The sequence below is a fragment of the Hippocampus bargibanti genome, linkage group LG01, assembly GCF_051943395.1.
Source record: "Hippocampus bargibanti isolate YZ-2025 linkage group LG01, ASM5194339v1, whole genome shotgun sequence".
Taxonomy (NCBI): domain Eukaryota; kingdom Metazoa; phylum Chordata; class Actinopteri; order Syngnathiformes; family Syngnathidae; genus Hippocampus; species Hippocampus bargibanti.
Window position 1 is genome coordinate 36,072,478 of NC_142734.1, and position 22,131 is coordinate 36,094,608.

At 42.3% G+C, this 22,131-nt stretch overlaps 1 protein-coding gene across 1 annotated transcript in view; it reads left to right on the forward strand.

Annotated features, from left to right (window-relative positions):
• bcl2l1 (BCL2 like 1) overlaps positions 1–21,465 on the forward strand; it is a 28,189-nt gene extending 6,724 nt beyond the window's left edge. The window contains exon 3 of the mRNA XM_089014388.1: positions 20,351–21,465. Within this exon, the coding sequence (XP_088870514.1) occupies positions 20,351–20,494 (144 nt within the window). The 3' untranslated portion in view covers positions 20,495–21,465. The remainder of the gene's footprint in view (positions 1–20,350) is intronic.
• Positions 21,466–22,131: the final 666 nt, after the last annotated feature.

A 22,131-nucleotide genomic window follows, 5' to 3' on the forward strand; every position in this document is an offset into this window, starting at 1 on the left:
CGGCCACCCGTTTGGTTCCTGGCCGTCCGTGGTAGGTTTTATTTTCGCACTTTGTTCTCCCTTTCCCTGGCCTCTCCTCTCGAGTGAGCGCGTGTTTATGGCAGCTGCGTGCACATGACGTCCCAGTACAGTCCGCGTTGTGCGCCCGCGTGCTCTGCAGGACCGTTAAGGTCAGCTTTCCTTTGTGCCAGCCATTTGATGGTATGAAGGCGAACGCGAGCCAAGGGGAGGGCTCTGTTGTTTATGTCCACTCTGGTGTTCTGTATAGCGGCAGGTCAGAGGCCGATGCCATGGCAACTGCCATCCCGGCGGCCGGGCCGCGCACCTACGACAAAATCTCGCAGGGCAGGCCACAGCTTTTGTCTGTTTCCGCTCACAGACGCTCGGGTTGGACGATGATTCGAAAAAAAAGACTGATTACTATGATTGACATGTTACTATTATAAATGATTATTGATGGATTTATTACGACTGATTTGTTATACAGTAAAGTCTCGTTATATCGATATTCAAGGGAGTCCGAAAAAATATCGATATAACCGGGACTATCGATATATCCGATATCGATATAACGAGACTTTACTGTACTTTTTTTAGATGCCACTTACTGGGTTAACCTGGGGTCCTTCTATAACGCAAGGAGAACATTTACATGCCGCAGGATTGGATATATCGATAGTCCGGTTATATCGATATTTTTTCCGACTCCCGAGAATATCGATATAACGCGACTTTACTGTAATTCACTGCCTGATGATGTGCAAAAATGTGTCCACTCCAGTGCCAGGGTTTTTGTCACTTTCACTCAAATTGCAGGACCCGCAGAATATTCAGTTTTAGGACTGCATAAACAATTTTAGTTTACTTGTTTCAACGGCACTTAAGTCAGTATCATCCAATCAAATTGCACTTTCAGCCAACTGCAGCCTTAACAGGAAATGAGCAGCGAAAAGGTCAAAGTATGTATTTAGTTTTTATCTGCGAGCCAGATGGCACCTATGGCTCGCGAGCCATAGGTTCCTGAGCCCCGCACTCGAGTATTGTCTCATCATCCCATTGTTGATATTTCCATCTTCTCAACAGCCAGCCTGTCTCACTTCTTCTTTTTTGCGGTCTCTGCTGCTCAAAGTTAAAAGTCCCCGAATTCCCCGAAAGTAACCCACCGCAAAACTCACGAGACACCGTTTCTTGCACTTTTTTCTTCTTTTCATGTTTCTTTCATGTTTCCTTCCTTCCCTCTTGGTACCTCCTTGCAGGGTTATGCCGCCAGCAGATGTTAGATCATCGCCTTGAGGCAGGTGTGCCCTCCTCAATGTCAATGCTAGCTGATGAAATATTTGTGGAGACGGCAGTACTCCGTTTCTCAGTCACTTCAACAATTTGGGCACGCAATTATAAAATGAATGCGAGATCGACGTGGTGAAAAAGACATTTGTTGACAGATAACGGGCGACGCTACAGTCATCTCAAAAGTCTAGACATCCACTTTATGGCAGTTTAAAGGACAACCGACGTCACTTTTTTGTTTTTTAACTGACACCAGAAAAACGTTTTATGGCATCTAAAATACCCAAAACATGCAGGCTGATATTTTTAGTCAAATGAAAAACACCAATAAAAATGACTTAAAGTGTCCAAAAACTACTTCAAATTGAAACCGGAAGTGACCAGTTTCAGAAGGTCCCGCCCCCTTGTTCGTGACATCACACCAAGACGTCTTGCATTGCTCGAGAATGAAAACAATGGCTTCAGATTCGGAGAAGATGCTTTCTTGTTACTCATCCAGTTATGAATATGATTCAAATAGTTCTGAAGAGGAAAATATAAATGTTTGCAATCGATTAAAGAAGTTATTCCCTGTCATTTTGAGGCATCTGGACTGAAATGTAGCACCCACAAAATGCAGAAGATGGCGCCCAAGTCAGGAATCGGCACCAACTCAAAAACAAGACTTCCTGAATATTCAGCGCGAGTCTTAAAAGGTAAACTATAGCTTTAATATGCGGTGGAATCTTTGTAAAATACGCCCAATAGAAGTCATTTGAAGTGATTTTACAAATTATGGACACAACTTGTCCGGAGGCGTCGGTTGTCCTTTAAGAAGTAAATTGTTTATGTAAAAAGGAAACTCATTCAAAAATCCGTTATCCAACAACACACCTATGATGTATGTGAAATGTGAAATATTCGAAAGCTGCCAACCCCATAGTCAACCTCCCCGTTGTATTGTCATATTTTTATTGTTTAAAAAAAAAACACTGCTTCAGGTTCCTGGGATTAAGGTGTAAAAAACGTCTCCTCAAAATGAGTTAATTGCTCCACAAATGACTGCGGCAGAGGTGACAGGTTGCGCAGCGCAGTGCTCCCTGTGCTGCCATTAACACTGCCAGCCAACCTCGCAAATGATCCCCTCTGGAGCTTATTTTGTGCGCCGCGCTGGCCGAGATGCTGAGATAGCGCCATATTAGCGGCTCCTGATGGGAGATGAATATGCTCGGCCAGAGCCGCGACCAAGCAAAGTGCCAGAGTAAAAGGCCATCTATTGCCGGATAATAGACAGACGGGGGAAGAAGCGCCACTGCCATCGACCTCAATAACGCCGTTCCCAACCGCAGTGATTACTCAGTGGAGACGAGGTGCCTCGAGGTCAGGGTACGGCCTTATTACCAATTAGGGAAGAGTAATATCTGAACTTACCAGAGAGCAAAACAATGTCTTCCATCCCTCTGGCGGACATAAAAGTCTTATCTGGTCTGGACAAGCTTGGCTGCAGCTGGGAGGATATAATGCACGGTGAAGAACCATGTCGGAGAAAAGTGGGAAATGGCCATTCGTGCACTTGTGACATGCCACTAACTGGATAAAAAGGCATTTAAACGTCAGATTTAATTAGCATTACTTGTTCTTTACTTGTACATCTTTACCCCGTATGCGGGTTGTTTTCCGTTCAAGATTTATGGATATCAAATTTCCCCATTGTGGGACGAATAAATGTTCAGCAGATGAACTTTTCGCCTTACACACACTCTCTGGTAACTAATTAAAGGACAACCAACATCGCCGGACAAGTTGTGTCCATAATTTGTAAAATGACTTCAAATGACTTCTACTGAGCGTATTTTACAAAGATTCCACCGCATATAGCTATATTTTACGATTTAAGACTCGCACTGAATATTCCGAAAGTCTTGTTTTTGAGTTGGTGACGAGTCCGTACGTGACGTCACTGAAGGAACGCCCCTGACCGAAAATAGGACACATTGTAGCAGTCCGTCCATCACGTCAATATATTTTGCTGTACTTGTTTGGTCTGAAAACCTCGTGTTGCACCAAAAAGAGCCAGAAGAGGGCGACAAAGCTCCGTGTAAGGAATTAATCAGCCTGATTAATTCCTGACATGGAGCTTGGTAGCCATTTTCTGCCTCTTTTTTTGGTGATCCATTTCCCCCCAATGTTGCCTCAAAATGGCACGGAATAAATTATTTAATCGATTGCAAACATGTATGCTTTTTGCTTCAGAACTATTTGAATCATATTCATAACTGGATGTGTAACAAGAAAGCATATACTCCGAATCTGAAGCCATTGTTTTGATTCTCCAGCAAGGCAATACAATTGAATGGAATTGGGAGATTTACTAATGCAATGTCAAAAGTGTTTTTTTTTTTTTTTTTTTTTTTTTAATTAAGATCGCTTGCGTTCAAAGCCGGCTATCTGTCAACTTGATGAGGTATAGCGGTCATTTTTTTATAGGCTCAGTAGGGGCAAAAGTTAAGGTGAAGTTTTAGTACGTCGCTAATGATCACGCAGAAAATTCAAGAAATGAAGCAATAAATGGAGAACAATGGCCGACAAGCAGCATTTGTTGCGCTTTGATGTTTGAATCCCATTTTGCAGGTGACCTTTTTATGGCCATTCATCATTGCGTTGCGTCGTGGAGCCTTGAGAAGATAACAATATAGTCTACGATGGCCGACGCTACCAACAAAATGGCACAGTACCCAATGCTTCATTTCCGTGAATGGGGCTCTAAATCTTGCCACCCTAAAAAGGTTTTGGTATTATCTGTGCCCCCCCTCCACGCCCTGTAATTAACATAGAGGCGTATAGATCCGCAGTCATCTTTCAGCCTGCCTGCCATAGAATAAAAAAGGGAAATTTCACCCTTGGGACCCATCCAGCCCGCCTCCTCCTCTGCTCCCCATCCTTTATCTTCCATACGTCTCTCTTGCCGTGCCTCTCGGATCGATTTTTGTCCCTTATTTTTCCGTCCCGGCCTCCCTCGCCACCCCATCACTTGCCTCCCTTGCTTAATAGAATCCCCCCCCCTTTCCCCCTTCTATCTTTGTGTTTCTGATCTCCTCGTCGTCTCCATCGGCTTGTCAACTCCCATTGAGAATCGTAGTGAAACGAAAGGCGCTCCGAAAATATTGGACAATTCAGAGAACGCATAGTTTTGCTTGTGGACATTTTTGTGGTGCGTAAAAAAAGACTGTGTCTATACCATATCAAGCAGTTATCGTTCTGTCTTACACACAGCTGCTGTTATCTCGTATGTGTCAACATTTTATGATATTGTGACGTGTTGCGTAAGGGGAGGGGACATCGCCATGTTGGACCGATGACTACTTGAAACAAAGAACCTAAAGCCAGCCATACACGCGCGTGTAATTTTCCTTTATAGTTTTCTAAACTGATCACGTCTATCGGCGTTTTCTGCTTGTAATCTTTTTTTTTTTTCCGAAAGGTGAACTCATATACGTCTAACGCACACCAAGAAAAGGCTCTCCAGCAAAGCCCTTCTTTGTATCCGATCAGCGGCAGCCACGTTGGTTTGTCGTCGTGGGCGGCTCGACGCCAATCTGAATGCGCTCATATGTATGCATTTCTATTGTTTGTGGGTGGGTGGGTTCACGTTTTGTTTTTTTTTAACATCCATAATAAACTGCTTTTGCGGTGCGTGTGTGTCACAGTCGCGGGCTGACAATGACAGCAGACAGATTGTACCTCTGAATCAGCCGCAGGTCTGCAAGGAAAACGTGAGGAATGTCATTAGCGATGTGTTGATATTCAAGATGGTGCTCACATGCCTTTTTGTTTTGATTTGTTCAGCCACCTTGAGATGACATCAACACTTTTTAATGCACTCTGTGCTGCAAATCACCTTCACACGCGCGCACGCCACGTAATGAGTTCATGGTAAGTAGATGACGAAGTGGCGTGAAAGATGCTCTCTTGATTAAAAAATCTCTTGACGGTTCAAACAGATTTGTTTATGGAGATGCCAAATGATTTAGTTTATGTACAGGTGCTTGTTGTTGCTGTATTATGGACCAACAACGCATAATAGGTTGACTTGAAATGGTGTTTTTTTGCTGAGTGGTTGGTTCAGGGCATCAATATTCGGCCTTCAGAAGTCTTTTCACAGAAGAGATTCTGGGATGGCAATGGGGCATATCATTATTAAATACAGTAAAGTCTCGTTATATCGATATCGGATATATCGATAGTCCCGGTTATATCGATATTTTTTCGGACTCCCTTGAATATCGATATAACGAGACTTTACTGTAGTTTGAGTAACTATGATTCAGTCTTTCCATAAAATACCTTTTTCCATCTTTTCTGTGAACCAATTATTTAGTTATTAATGAAACAAACGACAATGAAGCAATGTGACAGGAACAGGATTCATGTTGTACTCAATTTTATGAAAGTGATTCTGTTACTGGTTCAGTCTAGAAGTGTCAAAATTGATTAGCAATGCGGCTATTTTAATCGAGTTGACGCCATTGTTTCACAAGTCCTCATTTCTTCTGCCTCAACAGTTAATTTTGTAATTTCTGTGGTGCTTTATGAAAGCTGTCCCATTATCTTTAGTTGAATCAAAATAAGACATTTGCAACATTGGCTTTTTTTTAATTTGGAAAACAATGACCAGAGCGATAACTGAATTGGATTTTTTAAAATATATGTTCATTCTTTTAATCACTGAACAAATAATTGGTGAAAAAGTCACCTGCGGAGGAAAATGGTTTTGCACTTATAATGCGATGCAGGCTGGCATATTTAATCATTGCCATGAGTCCGTCTACACACCCAGTCACCAATGCATGGAAAATTATCATGCGTGTACCCCCCCCCCCCCATATAAAACATCCATCCATATTGTGAACCAGTCATCTTTTCCAAGGTCAGAACAACGCACATCATGCACACATACAGAAACACTTCTTTTCTAGCATAACATAATTGAGTGTGAATTATCATTCATTTTAAATTTATGATGGCTGTCAATAAGTTGTACAAAAACCCAAAACTCACACAGCCTTTTGGATCTATATTCTGGATATATTAAAATATGCTGAGTCACCCCCCTCCATCCACCAAAATCACAAAAGTAGCCATGTTTGGTGAAAAGAAGACCAAAAGCGGCGGTGGAAAAAGTGCTGGTGCACTCTTGCATTATGCGCTGACTCTCGTTTTGGTGTGCTGTTCCACTTCTCTCGGGCTTAGTGCTAAAATCAGGTCACGAGCAAACACCCCCAGCCCCCATTCATTTTCCTCCTCCATTTTTTTTGTACCTCTTCGCTCTACCCCTACGGGTAACCCCTTTTTCATTTCACCAAAATTAAAAACAGCTAACCCCATTGTGTGTTTTTTTTTTTTTTTTTTCCAGCACCCCACTCGGTCATATCTGTGATCAGATTATATGGCATATCACGGGATTAGTGTGTGGTGTATAAAGATGGCAAGTAGTGGGCCGGATGGAGAGGGTTGATGCGGCTTTCATGCAAATGCTTGCTCGCCAGCTTGATGAAGACTAAATGATGACAAAGTGCATCCAAGACACGATGCTTGTGTTCATCCCAGACTTGTTTTAGCCTTGGGGCGCCCGAAGCAATAACGATATTGTCAGCGCCTCTGCAATAAGAGCAGATAATAAAACAATTTGCGCACAACATCAAGATGTTGTTCTGCTCCTAAAGTCGTGCTTCTTTCATGTTTTAAAGAAGAGCGTGTACTCAAATTTGGCTTTGTGCTACCCGTTCTTCATGCTTGGGTACTTTGCGTTTCCATCCTAGGTTCATACTCATCGCTAGAAGATGAGACAAAGTGCACCCTTGCCCTGGGGTGGACATTAAATATTTATTTTCATATTAAAAAGCTCAAGTATAATTTAATTTACAACATGGCACTGGATGATTGATTTAGCTGGTTAGGAATATATAGAAGTAATCAATATAGCTTACTTAAAAGACCAGTGGTATTTTTAACATTTTTTTCCCTTAAAGGACAACCGATGCCCGAGACAAGTTGTGTCCATAATTTGTGAAATCGCTTCAAATGACGTCTACTGAGCGTATTTGGTCATGATGCCTCAAAATGACACGGTAGAACTTCTTTAATCGTTTGCAAACATTTATGCTTTCCTCTTCATAACTATTGGAATCATATTCATAACTGGATGAGTAACAAGAAAGCATCATCTCTGTATCTGAAGCCATTGTTTTGATTCTCGAGCTAGGCAAGACGTCTTGGCGTGCCGTCACAAACTGGGGGCGGGACTCTCTGAAAATGCTCAATTTTTTTGCAGTTTGAGCACACTTTTAAGTCATTTTTATTGGTGTTTTGCATTTGACTGAAAATACCAGCCTGCATGTTTTGGGTATTTTATTGGATTGGATTGGATTTGCCTTTATTAGTCTCACAGTGGAGAAATTTACATTTTACAGCCGTCTTGAAGTCAAAAAAACCAAAAAAAAAACTAAGTAACAAATAATATGACAACACAGAGACACAGTCATTCATTCTTAAGCACTTTCTGTCACCTCTTTGATACATGAAGCAGTTCTAGAGAGAAGATCAAAGCATCTTTTCACCAGTGGATCAGGGACATCATGGTGGAATGTGCACATCGACTACAAGCTAAATGTTGAAAGCAAACACGCAGCTGTAGCATCTATTGCCGAAAAGAGATTGTCCCACATAGATCCGCTTCAATTCCAAGCCGCGACAGTTCCACATCCGCATCGGCGCTCTGCGACGTTTTATAGCATTTTAGATGCCATAACGCGTTTTTCTGATGTCAGTTAGGAAACAAAAACAAATGGCGTCGGTTGTGCTTTAAATTTTGTAGCTAAGTGAATTATTTCATCTCAAAAGTCAGCGAGATTTTGGGCAATGGCGTCCCAATCACAACCGGAATGTTTCCCCCCGCTAAAGCGGCTCATTATCGTGAGGCTGTTTTATTAAAAACGGATCGCCGGCAGCTTGAGACCTTTGACAAGCCGTCAACATCAAAGGTGCGTCGCTCAAGCCTTTGAAAAGTCATTTTGACCGCAGTCGTTGCTAACACAATCACAAGGACAAGTCGTGTCAATCGCAGCAATTACTACAGGAACACAAAGTTGCAAAAGCCACCCGAACAATAACATTAGCACAAAAGCACATGTGAAAGTGACCCATGACCTTAAAATGGAGCCAAGACCTAAACGCATTTGAGGTGCGGTTACATTGGCAATTGTGTGTAATTTGCTGCCAAAATGGCTGCCAGAAGAAATTGGAAGTTCATCATTTTGGTGCTTCGCATTTGCTTTCTTGTGCTGTCACAAGACTCGTGTCACCAAGAAACAAGGTTGTGCATTTTGTTGCTTTAGGGATTTAAATATGAAGAGGTTTGGTTAAGAGCCTCGAGCACCTCTGCTCCTACCTGGCTTTTAACTTTTGTTTAAACAAGGCAGTTCCCGTTTGAAAAGAGGAAAAAAAAATGGGATTGATTAAAAAGCTTTCTTTGAATTTGTCTTTGACGAGTTCAAAAGCTATTTGCATTTTCTTTCTCTTCAAAACATTTGTCACCTTTGGCTTGAAATGTCACATTGGAATGAAAGTACACCCTGTTCTCAATCATAAAGTGCCTCCAAGGGGCATGGTTGCCTGTATTCATCTTTCTCTCTAAATTCATTTTAAATAGAATTTTTCGTTGCCACCCACTAGTTAATTTTGGCAGTATAATATTGTTTTCTAATTTACAATATATTATGACTATAATCACAATACATTTCGTTTATAAGCGCCTTTCATTGCGGTACATGACAATAGGATGCATGATATGTTATTTTTAACGACACACCATTTTTGTCTTCATACGTAGCACTGTTGCTCTAAGAAATAGTGTGCTTAAAGCAACCGGTTCATGAAGCAAATTTAAAGGACAAACGACGCCTCCGGACAAGTTGTGTCCATAATTTGTAAAATCGCTTCAAATGACTTCTACTGAGCGCATATAGCTATATTTTACCTTTAAAAAAGGTTTCTTCAGCCGTCATCTGTACTTCTTTGAAGGTGTCGGATGTTTTGCTTCTTATCCAAGATGCTTCTTCAGCGAACTAAAGTCTTACTGGTAATGTCGGCCTTATATATGCCTACGGTCCAAACGTGGCGGTGCCGGACTCTGCTATGAGGTTTGCCTGTTGTGTTAATTCGCTTTCTGGAGCGCAAGAGGTATCTGTTCTGTCTTCATCCAGCCGTAATTCCCACATGCAATCTCAAAGTATCCCAGACAGAGGAACTTTGTGTCGCACAAGCATTTTGAGAGGCTGAAGTACTATCACGGTTTTCTCGGCTATTCGTCGGATGAAATAAATTCACAACCCCAAACACTTTCAGAAAATAGTTACTAATTATTGGAATAAATCAAAATTAATACACTTCCTATGCCTTTTGTAGGACTTACTAGAGCACATTTTGTTACAAAAAATATATTCAGGACTCCCATTTTAATACGGTAAAACTGATGTCTGACATTCTCACCAAAGGTGTTGAAAGTTATTGCCTAATTACGAACAAAGAATTTGTTCTGTGGTCAGTCCTTGATTTGCTTTTGGGTGACTCCCTGCTTGCAGGCGTTGTGCTTTTCAAATCAGGAGCAAATATGTACTTTACATGTGTATGTATTTATTGTGTGTTTCAAGAATTTTGAGCGACAAAATTGGAATAAGACAACAGACAAATGTGAAGTCCTGTGACTATTGCTGTAGTTTGTGTTCCTTGTTCCAGTGCGTTCCTTATTTTCCTCATTTTGGAGGAACACTGTGGGTGATGTTTCTGAGCCGCTTGCCTGTGTCATAAGGTCGTCTTTTGCCTCTCATGTGAGGGAATCGGCTTAATGCTTGATTTATCAGATTGAACCGGTCTGTGGGTTGTTTTGTCCTTTGAATCCCTTCCTGCCTCTGTCATGGGAGATCTCTGGCAGATTTTCTTGCTCCTCAAATGTCAAAGCAGTCCTGTTGAAGTCCTTGAAAAAGGGAAAGGCATTGTGAGGTGTGTGGGTAGTTTTTTAGGGGAAGGAAAAAGCTTTCGTTGTGATTCAGCAACAATTATTTGACAAGGTCCCAAACGATTTAGGTAAACAAAAAAAAGGTTTTGTTGATTTCTGCAAATCATGATTATCTTAAATCACTTAATCTGTCAACTGGTTTGTCATTTAGACAAAATGTTTTGCTTTCCATCCGTGAATTCAAAAAGCTGACATTTTCAACTTGACATTGCAGAAATCTGTTTTCTTAGACAACATTATTTACTGTTGAGCAAAGTCAAGGCACAGGGGCCAAATCTGGCCCGCCACATCATTTTCTTCGGCCTGCGAAAGTAAATCAAGCATCACGAGTGCCATGATGCTTGCTAAAGTCTGAACCAAAATGTCTAAATAGTTGTATCACAATACGTCTATTATTCTTGACTTCATATTTGAAAACTAGTTATTCATTAATTTGTTGTGTGTTGTGGATGTAATGTGTGGAGGGGATGAAACATGTTTTCCCAAGAGACAACCGTAACTATAATGTGATTGCAGAGGAACTGAAATTCTGGGTGTCTGGAAAATTTGGGAATGAGAAATGGTCTTGATTAATAATTTCGTCACTAATGGAATTGGTGGCAAGACTGACTGATGTATGTTTTTTCCCCTCACTTGTTTGTTTGGTTGATTTTATTTCCCTTGAGAGTTTTGAAAGGCGCTTATAAATACAATGTATTATTATTATTATTATTTTTGCCTAGCCCCAATTCAGCTAGCTAAGCAGTCATGGCAGCACACGTTCAAGGCCTCTTTGATAGTTTTGGATCAAAGCATCTTAAAAGTTGACCTGACACATTTTTTTACACATCAGAGGAGACGAACTCCACGGTACGAAAGCACTCCTAGACTGCTGAACGCCACTCTTGTCTGAAGTGAGCCATCAAATTAAATGGAGCTCCTCATTCAAGGCAGTTTATAAGAACAACTGGCGTTTTTCTACACTTTCTGATGTCAAAAACACTTCTGTTGTTATCTTACTTACATACGCAGACGCGGTTAGCGTGTGATCTGTTTCAGGGACGGTTGGTTTGTCATAGCGCAAGCCCTGTGCCTGGGAATGTCTCACCACCTCGCAAAGGTCAATTTGGATCTTTTGGCATCTCGGCAGCGCTTGGGTGGTTGTTTCTGCTTTCAATGCAGCATTTGGTCTGAACCCCTGATTCTCAACCCGTCAGTTTGAATCCAAAGTCCTCTGAAAGTCTTTTTGAACCATGTTAGCCTCGCAATATTTAAATCCGGTCTTCAAGGCCCCCTGCCAGCTCGCTTGAGATTACTCCCCCTTCTGTAAATGGCCAGGATCATTATCAGGGTTTCGAAATGCTTGCTGATGAGTTGATCGTTTGAATGAGACGTGTTAATGAAGGGAGATATAAAACAGGTTAAATGGAGGCTCTCAAGGACCGGATTCAGGCACCCGATGCAGCTGGTTCATGTTATTTTTAAACCGTATGTTTTCTTAATCATTCTCGACGTTGAAGTGGATCCCGTCTCGGAAAACCAGAAGTCAAACTCCAAAACCATCTCATTGTGACTTGTTAATGTCATGAGTTAAAGTCAAGTGATGTCTTTTTAGTTTGAATGTCAGCTGCAGGTTAGTCAGGGTAGGTAAGCGCGCACACTGAATTGCGGCTCCCATCTGACTCCCATTCATTCACCGAACAGAAACTCGGATAAGACCTTTACAAGTGATGCCTCATGAATTACAAGTTTGTATCGGAGGTGTGTGTGAGAGATCACTGAAAACACTCGGACTCATCAGCACAGAAGAATGTTGCTCTTTTGAGTCATGTGAGTTGTACCAACAAGTACAATCACAATGACATTGGATAGCAATTTGCATGTCACTTTGTTGTTTTCACCGATATTTAAAAGTGCTTATGTGGGCGACAATTGCTTTTGACAGAATTGTCTTCAATAGTATCCGCACGGTGAAACTCAACTGCCGGGAACTCTTTCAGCCCAACAGCCAAGCCACATAGTTTGGTTTTATAGCTAATCTGACGGATGTGATTTGGAGAAGTAATTTGGAGAATGCCGGTGGAAGCTAAAGGCGAGCGGGGGACTTTGATTACCCAATTTATCCGAAAAGTGAAATCTAAAGGCCGCGTCATGAATTGAAACTCATGTTGAGATTTCATGCTTGTTTTTTTTTGAGTGATCCTCTCGAAACACATACACGTACATGTAGCACAAAAAAATAGGCTACGCGGTGGAACACACTGTAGTTATCCGTCCAAAATTGTATTTCCAGTTAATGGTCTGGATACACATACCCAATTAATCATCAGTTAGTGACAATGCCCTGGACGTCGAGCTTCGATTACTCTTCTCGGCTACTGTTTAACGATTGAAATTTCCCTTTATTTATTTTCTCTCAGGGGAGGAAGAAGGGCGACTTGTGTGTTGTATTGTTGTAGCTTATGGCGCAACACACGTGCAACCGAGCAAGCAGTCGGAGGCGATGAATAAGAATCTCCTCCTAATGATCGTTAAAACGCTGCTTTCTCCACATGCAGTGTTTGGACCATTTGTCAGCCACACTAATCGGCTGCTTTCTCGTTGCTTTAGCAACCGACTGCATGATCTCCCTTTTTTTTTTTATTCCCTCTCACCTTTTGCTTCCAGGAGCTAATCTCTGGTTCCCCAACGTTTATTCCCTGAGCCCTTAGATTTTGACGTTCAGAAGAAGCGGAAAGTTTCAAAATGCGAAAGGGCTTCCCACGTGGGAGTGGAGCGGGGGATAAGGAAAAAAAGGTTGTATGAAAAGGGGTGTTGAAAGTGAAAGACTTGCTTTACCTGCCAGGTGGGACTCAGAGGGGTGGGGGGGGGTACGGGTGACAAAATACGCTGCAACCAACATTTGCTTCCTTGTGCATACTGACAGAATAAAGAAGCCCCCGGGTGGTCTCTGGATCCGATCCTCAAAGTACAATGAATATCTAATCTGATGGGTGGAGAACAGGCAATAAAACATGTTTAAATGTGAATGGTCGTCTGCCGTCTGGATGGAGTGGTACGCACGACATAGCAGCTAGCACGCCTGTTACCGACTACCATGATTGCAGATGAAGGCAATAGATGCTTCGCTTGTATAGCTACATACGTTGCTGCTTTAAATGCAGTCAGTCGAGTTGTAATCTTCTCATGAAATGCATTTACGAGGACTGAGGTGGTTAGGACATGTCCAGGGGAGAGAGTGTGAATGTATTGGGAGAAAGATACTGAGTCTTGAACTGCCTGGCAGGGGACCGAGAGCAAGACTAAAGAGGTGTTTTTTGGATGTTGTGAAAGAGAACATGAAGGGAGCTGGTGTGAGAGAAGAGGATGAACAAAACAGGGTCAGACAGAGGATACTGATTCACTGCGGCGACCCTGAAGGGAAAAGAAGGGTGGAATCCTCATACTTTCAAAATCTTGACTTTTCACATGACCGTCAGAGCAAAATGGTGCCCAAATCAAGCCAGTCGACCAATATTTTAGGCCGCTGAAGTAGTCAATTGTCACTACGGCGATGAGAAACGGAAATGCCATTTTGTTAAGCCTGTGGCATTAATAATTCTCCATGTTATCTGTGATTTTCTTGTTGATTTAAAGTCATGAGTGGAACACGCTGTGAAAGCACAATTCGACTCTTGGTCACCTCCATGTGATCAATACAGTTTGGGCAATTCTGACATGCCTTGACTTGTTCGTTGTAGAGCTGTCAATCACTCTCCTCCCAAGGTGCTTGTCCACTACACCCACATTGCTCGCATAGCTCCTCGCTGATTGCACCGGAACTGGACGACCTTTGCTTTGTCTGTTCATATTTAATAAGAAACAATGAAGTCAACTACAGTATTGAAACGGTATGTACCCAAAGTGTGACTCATCATTCATGCAGTCGTCAATCCCTCGTGGTTGTTTCCGTCTCTGCGTTGGTGTAGTCAAGTTACCTACTGTGTGTTATGTGCGTGTATGTCCTGTCACACTCTCTTAGTCATCCTGCCATCTGTGTCAGAAGTCATTCCCGTGTTGTGGTGGGTTCAATTAGGGATTAGGTTTATTTGGGGCGGTTACGCGTAACCTCAATGCACGCCACAATCAAGGCCTACGGAGGAAGTCAAGGTGAGAGTGAAACAAAACAAACAGTCCCATTTTTCTTGGCAGCTTCCCCACGTCACGAATACAAATTAACGGTCTTTAGTTCCTTCAAGGTTTGTGCTTGGAAGGTAGGAATGCAAGGCCACCACGTCCCTCTCTGACGTACTTACATGTACAGTACAAGGCTTTTTTTCCGCGAAAGTGAAATCTCCCATGTCGAAAACATTTAATTTCAGAATAACTGTATCCGAAGGTTGTAGTACTTGGCACTGTCATAAAATAATTAACTGTATAGGTTAGTCTAATTTTTACTAGAGCTGTTGGGCAAAATAACTTCAGTATCATAACACTACTTGTACACACATGTAAGCACATGAGTATGTATGCAATAGTGTCACCAAGTGGTGTAATACTTGATTGTATTTTTTTTCAGCTAGCTAGCTATCTGTCAGCAAAATGTTTTAAACTCCAATAACCAACACCATTGGTGGGCAAACATGGAAGACTGACTCAAATTATCATTCTAAAATTGAACAGTCCCATAAAGTGATGATTTCTTTTCATCTTTTGTGTGGACGTGGCCCAAGCCAGTAGTAACAAGGCTCAATGGAGTCAATATTTAGTGTCTTGGCTGAACTTTGTATGCAGTGAAACCTACTAAACATTAACAGAAAGCTCAATGGAGAAAAACTTTGAAAACATTGGCAACCATTTGTGCAATACTTCAAAAATGTAACAACAGACTTTTTTTTTGGGTGCAGTTATCATTGTGAGCATTATTTCCAGCCACATTCAGAGAGGCGGTGGATATTGAGTAGACCATCTTTTACAGCTCGATTATTGAAGCGGGCAATCAGATTTATGTTCGGTGCCTATTGTGGCGGCGGGCAGTAAGGGATGCCGTCAAGTTGAAGGAATCCTATCTGGCTTTTTTGCCCTGTGGGACTCCAGCGGCAGCTCATGGATACCAGCTGGACAAACTGAATCCGTGCTCTCCGAGGCAAAAACTACAACGGACGAAAGTGAGGCTATGGAAGCAGACTTCCGGATGGCTGCGAGGAAATTGTTATCCATTGTCCACTGTCTCAAGAGGGGAAAGCACTGCACCATTCGAACTGTGCATAGTGGGAATCGGATGTTGCTGACCTCGACTCAGGATGTGAGTTGATTGGCAGAATACTTTAAAGACCTCCTCAACTCCACCAAGCACACATTCCTTCAAGGAAGCCCAGTCCGAGGAGGAATTAAAGTCCTGAGGTGGGCTCTTCTATCTCTGGGGTTGAAGTCACTGAGGTGGTTAAACCGCATAAGATGAGATCTGCTTGGAGTTTCTCAAGGCTCTGGATGCTTGGTGGCCTCGTGATTGCAGATGATGTAGTGTTTAGTTCTTCACGCAGCCATCTCCAGCTCTTCAGTGGGGCAGTTCACAGCAGAACGTGGAGCTCTTGGGGTGAAAGCAACTCCAAATGTGAAACAATGGTACTCAGTCAGAAGAAGAAGGAGTGCTCACTCTGGGTTGGGGATGAGATCTTGTCCAAAAATATAAGAATGTTGGGGTCTTGTTGACAAGTGAGGACAGGCTACAGCGAGAGATTGGCGGAGGAATCGGTTTGTCGCGGTGAAGGAACTGAACCAAAAGGCACAAAGCTTTTCGCACACTGTACTTACTCTACCTAATTGTGTCACAAATGTCTTTATTCGTCATTTACCCTGCCAGTAAGCAGGTGCCGAAATGCAAACCCGGTTTTGCGTCATGCGTACTTTAGTCTGATTATGAGTCACGTTAACCTGCGTAATTCAGGCCCAAAAGTGAAAGGTGAATTTATCTTTTTTCTGCAGTGGGTCCAAGCAGGGTTGCTGCCAGAAGAGGACAGTCTTTTTATTTAGGGAATGGGGGTAATGAGGGGTATTTGGCCACAGTCGTGTCCAGTAAACATCTATCAAGACCCAAATCTTGGATGACATTTGATCGATTAAAAGGCGCATGAGAAATGTTGTCCTCTGAGTCATTAATTTACATGTAGTCAGACACACACTCACACAGGATTGAGGTCATCGCGTCGGCTTATCTTCCGCCAACATGTCGACACCCGGCGAAATTCTTAGAAAACTCTGCAAGATTTGTTGGTTCAGAAGTTCCTGTCAGTCGACGACATTGCGCGATACACCCAAACCTCTTGCTCCTACACACTCTCGATTTGCAAGTTCATCCTGAGGAAATGACATTTTGTTTCACTTCTTCTGTCTGAACATACCTGTTGAAACCTGCAATGAAAATTTGCAACCTTGGTTAGGCCATAGAAATATGATTTCAACACTAACCCCCCCACCATCAAGACCCAATTGTGAAACGGAGTGCAAATATTCTCAAGGGTAATGAATTCTGTCCAGCTCCCTGACTGAAAACACATTCTGATTGATATTTATGAAATGTGAATTGGGCAACAAAACAGGCCATGTTTATTCATCCCTGTGAGGCAGCCATTTTGCCACTTGCAGCCAACTGAAAATGACATTGCGGCCGCTGAGGTCATATCCATTGATTTCTCAGCCTGTGAGCGTCACATGACCATACCCGGAAAACGGCTGAGCCAAGATTGGTTGTTTACATGTTGAAGTATATAAAAACTCAACCAAATTAGAAGATAGCTGCGAACATTCTGGAGGTATTGAAGCCCTCGTGTGCCCTAAAGGACAAACGATGCCTCCGGCTGGACAATTTGTGTCCATAATTTGTAAAATCAAATGACTTCTACTGAGCGTATTTTACAAAGATTCCACCGCATATAGATATATTTTACCTTTTAAGACTCGCCCTGAATATTCAGGAAGTCTTGTTTTTGAATTGGTGACGATTCCTGACGTCACGTCACGGAAGGAACGTCCCTGACCGAGAAAGCGACACACAATGCATTTTGGGTACTTTGTTTGGTCTGAAAACTTCGTGTTGATGGCGAAATTAGAAGGAAAACACATAAATAACATGATGGTGAATCGTTGTGTGTTGCACCAAGACAACTATTTGATACTCGCTGACAAAAATTCCAAGGAAAAAAAATCAGCCCATTTCCAACTGAGCTTTGGCGCCATCTTCTGCATTTTCTGGGACACTACATGCTGTCCTTGACGGCTCGAATTGATATGGGAGGACTCCTTTAAACGATTGCAAACATTTATGCTTTCCTCTTCAGAACTATTTGAATCATATTCATAACTGGATGAGTAACAAGAAAGCATCTTCTCCGAATCTGAACTCTGTGAGCCCATTGTTTTGTTTCTTGAGCAAGGCAAGACGTCTTGTCTTCACGAAATGGGGGCGGGACTTTCAGAAAATCACCAGTTTCGAGCTGATTTGTGGCAGATTTTGGACACTTTAAGTCATTTTTATTGGTGTTTTGCATTTGACTAAAAATATTATACTGCGTGTTTTGGATATTGCTATAAAACGTTTTTTTGATGTCAGTTAGGAAACAAAAAAATGGTGTCAGTTGTCCTTTAAAACGGAATCAAGTGGTCTGTCTGCGAATCCATGATGTTTGCCAGCAGTCAAGAGGACTAAGAAGATTAATATTGTGTGAAATTATCTTATTTATTCACATTTATACTGTGGTGGCAGGTGTCCCGATCCATATTGGATTGGGTGCAAGCAGATACTTGGGCATTGATGTTTAGTAAATCAATAAATGAGACATTGTGACATTCCTAGTGACAAGCACCGCTGTGTAATTGGAGTGAAAAGTAAAGATGGTGCAGGTAAGATTTGACGAGGTGACACAAAAACAATGTACGGAACTGCTGGAAATGATGCGCAAATGAGTTGAAATCATCATCAGGTAGATAGATAACCCGATGAATCGTGACGGTCTCGGTTTGACCAAAATGTTCCCTTTGTTGTTTGCCCCCCCCCCTCCCCCCCACTTGAAACCAGAACTAGTCATCGCTCATTTTTTTTGTGTCTGGCTAATCCAGGATGACTGTCATTTTTTTTTTGTCGAGGGGTGGGCCTGTAAGGGCAGCAGAGGAGCATCATCAGCATTCTGAGTCAGTGCAGCTGCTGTCGATTGTGAAGCAGTCAGAGGTGCCCCCTGCTGGTGCAAATGGACAAGTACAAGCTGCTTCCCGGAAATGATTTCAGTGGGCGGCGGCTATGCTTGAGCTGGGAAAGAACGTCAACATCTCCCATCAACCTGCGACATTATTGTTGGAAGGAAAGCAAAGGAAGTAGGAGCCAATCCTCAAATGTGTTACTGTATACAGCCGGAATCAATGTGGACTTTGGGAGCTCTTTTTTTTTTTTGTTAAACAGGGAGTGTTGCCATGGTTACGGTCGGCTCTTGACGCCGCTGTCGGTAGATGTGCTACGCCGACTTACTAAAAAACGTTTTGTTCATTGTCAGTTCACAAGTGTTTTTAGAGCGTGGCCAGATCATTTTGAGGACAATGGTCAGTCCACCACCACAACAGTGGACCGAGACTTCTAATCTATAATCTTGAAAACTATACTTTTACCGGTTGAAAGGGTAACTGACTTGTATTAAAACTCACATACAGCAACATCAGCGACTGATATAATTGGGGAGGGGCTCCAGATGGGGGTTTCATTGCCATTAGGAGAACATCCCTAGGATCAGCACAATGATGACATTTTAAATTGTCCACAGTTCATTATCACCCAACTGTCGGGGCTTCATTTGTAATAGCATTTTTTTTGGGGGAGGGGTTGCATTTGACATGACTGCAAGATGTGAGATGAGATTCGGTGAGGTTTTATGATGGCGCAGAATCCAAGTCGTGACAGGCCCCAAGACACGATTTAATTCTGCCCTCTGCTGGTTGCCATCAAGTATTGGAGTATAAATGTAAGAATCAGCCTTACAAATGAAACACTATGAAAATGTATTTTTTTTTTTCCCTGCTGGATTAGGCCTTTGTGATACTGTATCAGAATAAATTTAAAGGACAACCGACACCATTTTTTTCGTTTCCGAGCTGACATCAAAAAAACGTTTTATAGCATCTAATATACCCAAAACACGCAGGCTGATATTTTTAGTCAAATGCAAAACACAAATAAAAATGACTTCAAGTGTCTAAAATCTGCCACAAATCAGCTCGAAACAGGAATTTTCAGAAAGTCCCGCCCCCAGTTCGTGACGTCACGCCACGTCGTCTTGCCTTGCTCAAGAAACAAAACAATGGGCTCACGGAGTACAGATTCGGACAAGATGCTTTCTTGTTACTCATCCAGTTATGAATATGATTCAAATAGTTCTGAAGAGGAAAGCGTAAATGTTTGCAATCGATTAAAGAAGTAATTCCATGTCATTTTGAGGCATCTGGAAAGAAATGTAGCACCCAAAAAAGGCAGAAGATGGCGCCAGAGCTCTGTTGGAAATGGACTGATTTGTCTGCTGGGAATTTGTGTCAGCGAGTATCAAATAGTAGTCTTGGTGGAACACACAACAATTCACCATTGCGTTATTTATGTGTTTTCCTTCTAATTTCGCTATCAGACCAAACAAAGTACCCAAAATGCAATGTGTGTCGCTTTCTCGGTCAGGGGTGTTCCTTCTGTGACGTCAGGAATCGTTACCAACTCAAAAACCAGACTTCCGGAATATTCAGCGCGAGTCTTAAAAGGTAAAATGTAGCTATATGCGGTGGAATCTTTGTAAAATACGCTCAGTAGAAGTCATTTGAAGCCATTTGACAAATGATGGACACAACTTGTCCGGAGGCGTCGGTTGTCCTTTAAGACAACTGTGCATCATTAAACAAACAAAGACAGATTGGGATCGAATAATTTTGTGGCTTTCTTGATTTGGCCATTCTGCAGTAGCATTAATTGACGCAATCGCATTAATTGACGCAATCGCATTAATTGACGCTCTCTTCTTTCTTTTCCAGGAACGCTTTGCCGAAATCTTTGGCCACGACTCGGCAGCCGAGATGCGCCGATCGCAGGAGAGTTTCAAGAAGTGGCTTTTGGCCGGGGTGACCTTGGTAACCGGGGTCGTGGTGGGCTCGCTCATCGCCCAGAAGCGCCTGTGATGATCTCTCGTCTTAACACACACACTTAGACATCCGAGTTTTCCGATCGCTAACGCTGACTCCTGCCATCACTTGTTGGACTGAGAATTGATCTTGTTGTTTTTGGACTGTTGTGAGAAGCAAGTGGAAGGAGGGTCTTTATGTCCACATTTCCCCCCTCAACCCTGCAACTAACCTCAGCATAAACACGTAGACATGTCATCGTTTTCAGGACTATTTTCCTTTTTATGCCTTTTGTTATTATTATTTTCTCTCTGTGTGTCCTCCGTAAGTGTACACACACATTAGTTCTCTTGAAATGACCCATTTTGATTCTCCCGGGTGACTAAACCTTAATGGAGAGTGAGTACTTTGTGAAACAGCCTGACAAACATGCAATGCGGTGTCCACAAAAAAAAGTGAGGGCTACTTGTCTTTTAGGTGCAATTTCAAGATGAACCGAAATTGTACTGTGAGAAAGATTGAATGAAAGGTGAGAGCACATTTTAGGTGCGACCTTGAATAGCTAAATATTGATAGCTTTTTTTTTTTTTTTTGTGAGTAGCGTATGTGTGAGCTGCGGAGAAAAAAAAAACAACCACAAATAATCAGAAGACATTGTTGTGAACATTTCTTAGCGTCATCTTGTTTTAGTTTGTCCCCATAGAAGTAGTAACGGGTTCCCAAAACTTGATCTAAATTGACAGCATGTTTTCATCCTTGGCTACTGCGCTCATCCACTGTCGACACGGCTCCGGCAGACATCGCCAGTCGAGCTCGGCGGTGCCATATGGAAAGTGAAAGGGGGTAGCGATGGATGCGCTTACCGGAACTGTGGAGTGGCAACTTCCTGCCAAGTCACCCGCCCCACCCTCTTTCACCCAAAACAAGAAAAAAAAAGGTGACGCTCTTCTTCAATACTGTTTCGCATGGTAGTTAATGTGGTGGTGCTTTTTGTTTATGAGAAGACATTTTAGCTGTCGCCATAACGACCGCCTGAAAGAAAATAAAGTGAGCTTGTACTTAGCTCATTTTGTGCTTTTAGTTATGTTTGCATTTTTAAGCTAATTGACCTCCAGCACTCCCGCCTGATCATTTTGAGTGATGTTTTAATTGTCATTTTATTTTTTTACGTTCAGCCAGAGCACAGTATGCGTGTGTCGACATGTGTGCGTGTTGGGAAAAGGGGGCATGTTGTCCTCTCTTACTAGACAGTAGCTGACAAATGCAGCAAACGTAGCAGCTCACACCGCAGATAGGACATCTGTCAGCATGAACACGTTTAGGTATTTGGATGTAAAGTTGTAATGTTTGGTAGCACTGATCATTTAACACCCCTCCCCCGTTAAACATTTTGAAATATGAAGCAGTTAATAAAGGTTTATGACACATTCATTTGTGTTGTGTTGGCTCATGATTTGAAAATCCAAACGCGCAGGGGGGTTTGCCAGCATCTCCACAATACAACTATCATCATTAATTCGTTAAAGGACAACCGACGCCTCCGGACAAGTTGTAAAATCACTTCAAATGACTTCTACTGAGCATATTTTACAAAGATTCCACCGCATATAGCTATATTTTACCTTTTAAGACTCACACTGAATATTCAGGAAGTCTTGTTTTTGAGTTGGTGACGAGTCCTGACGTGACGTCAC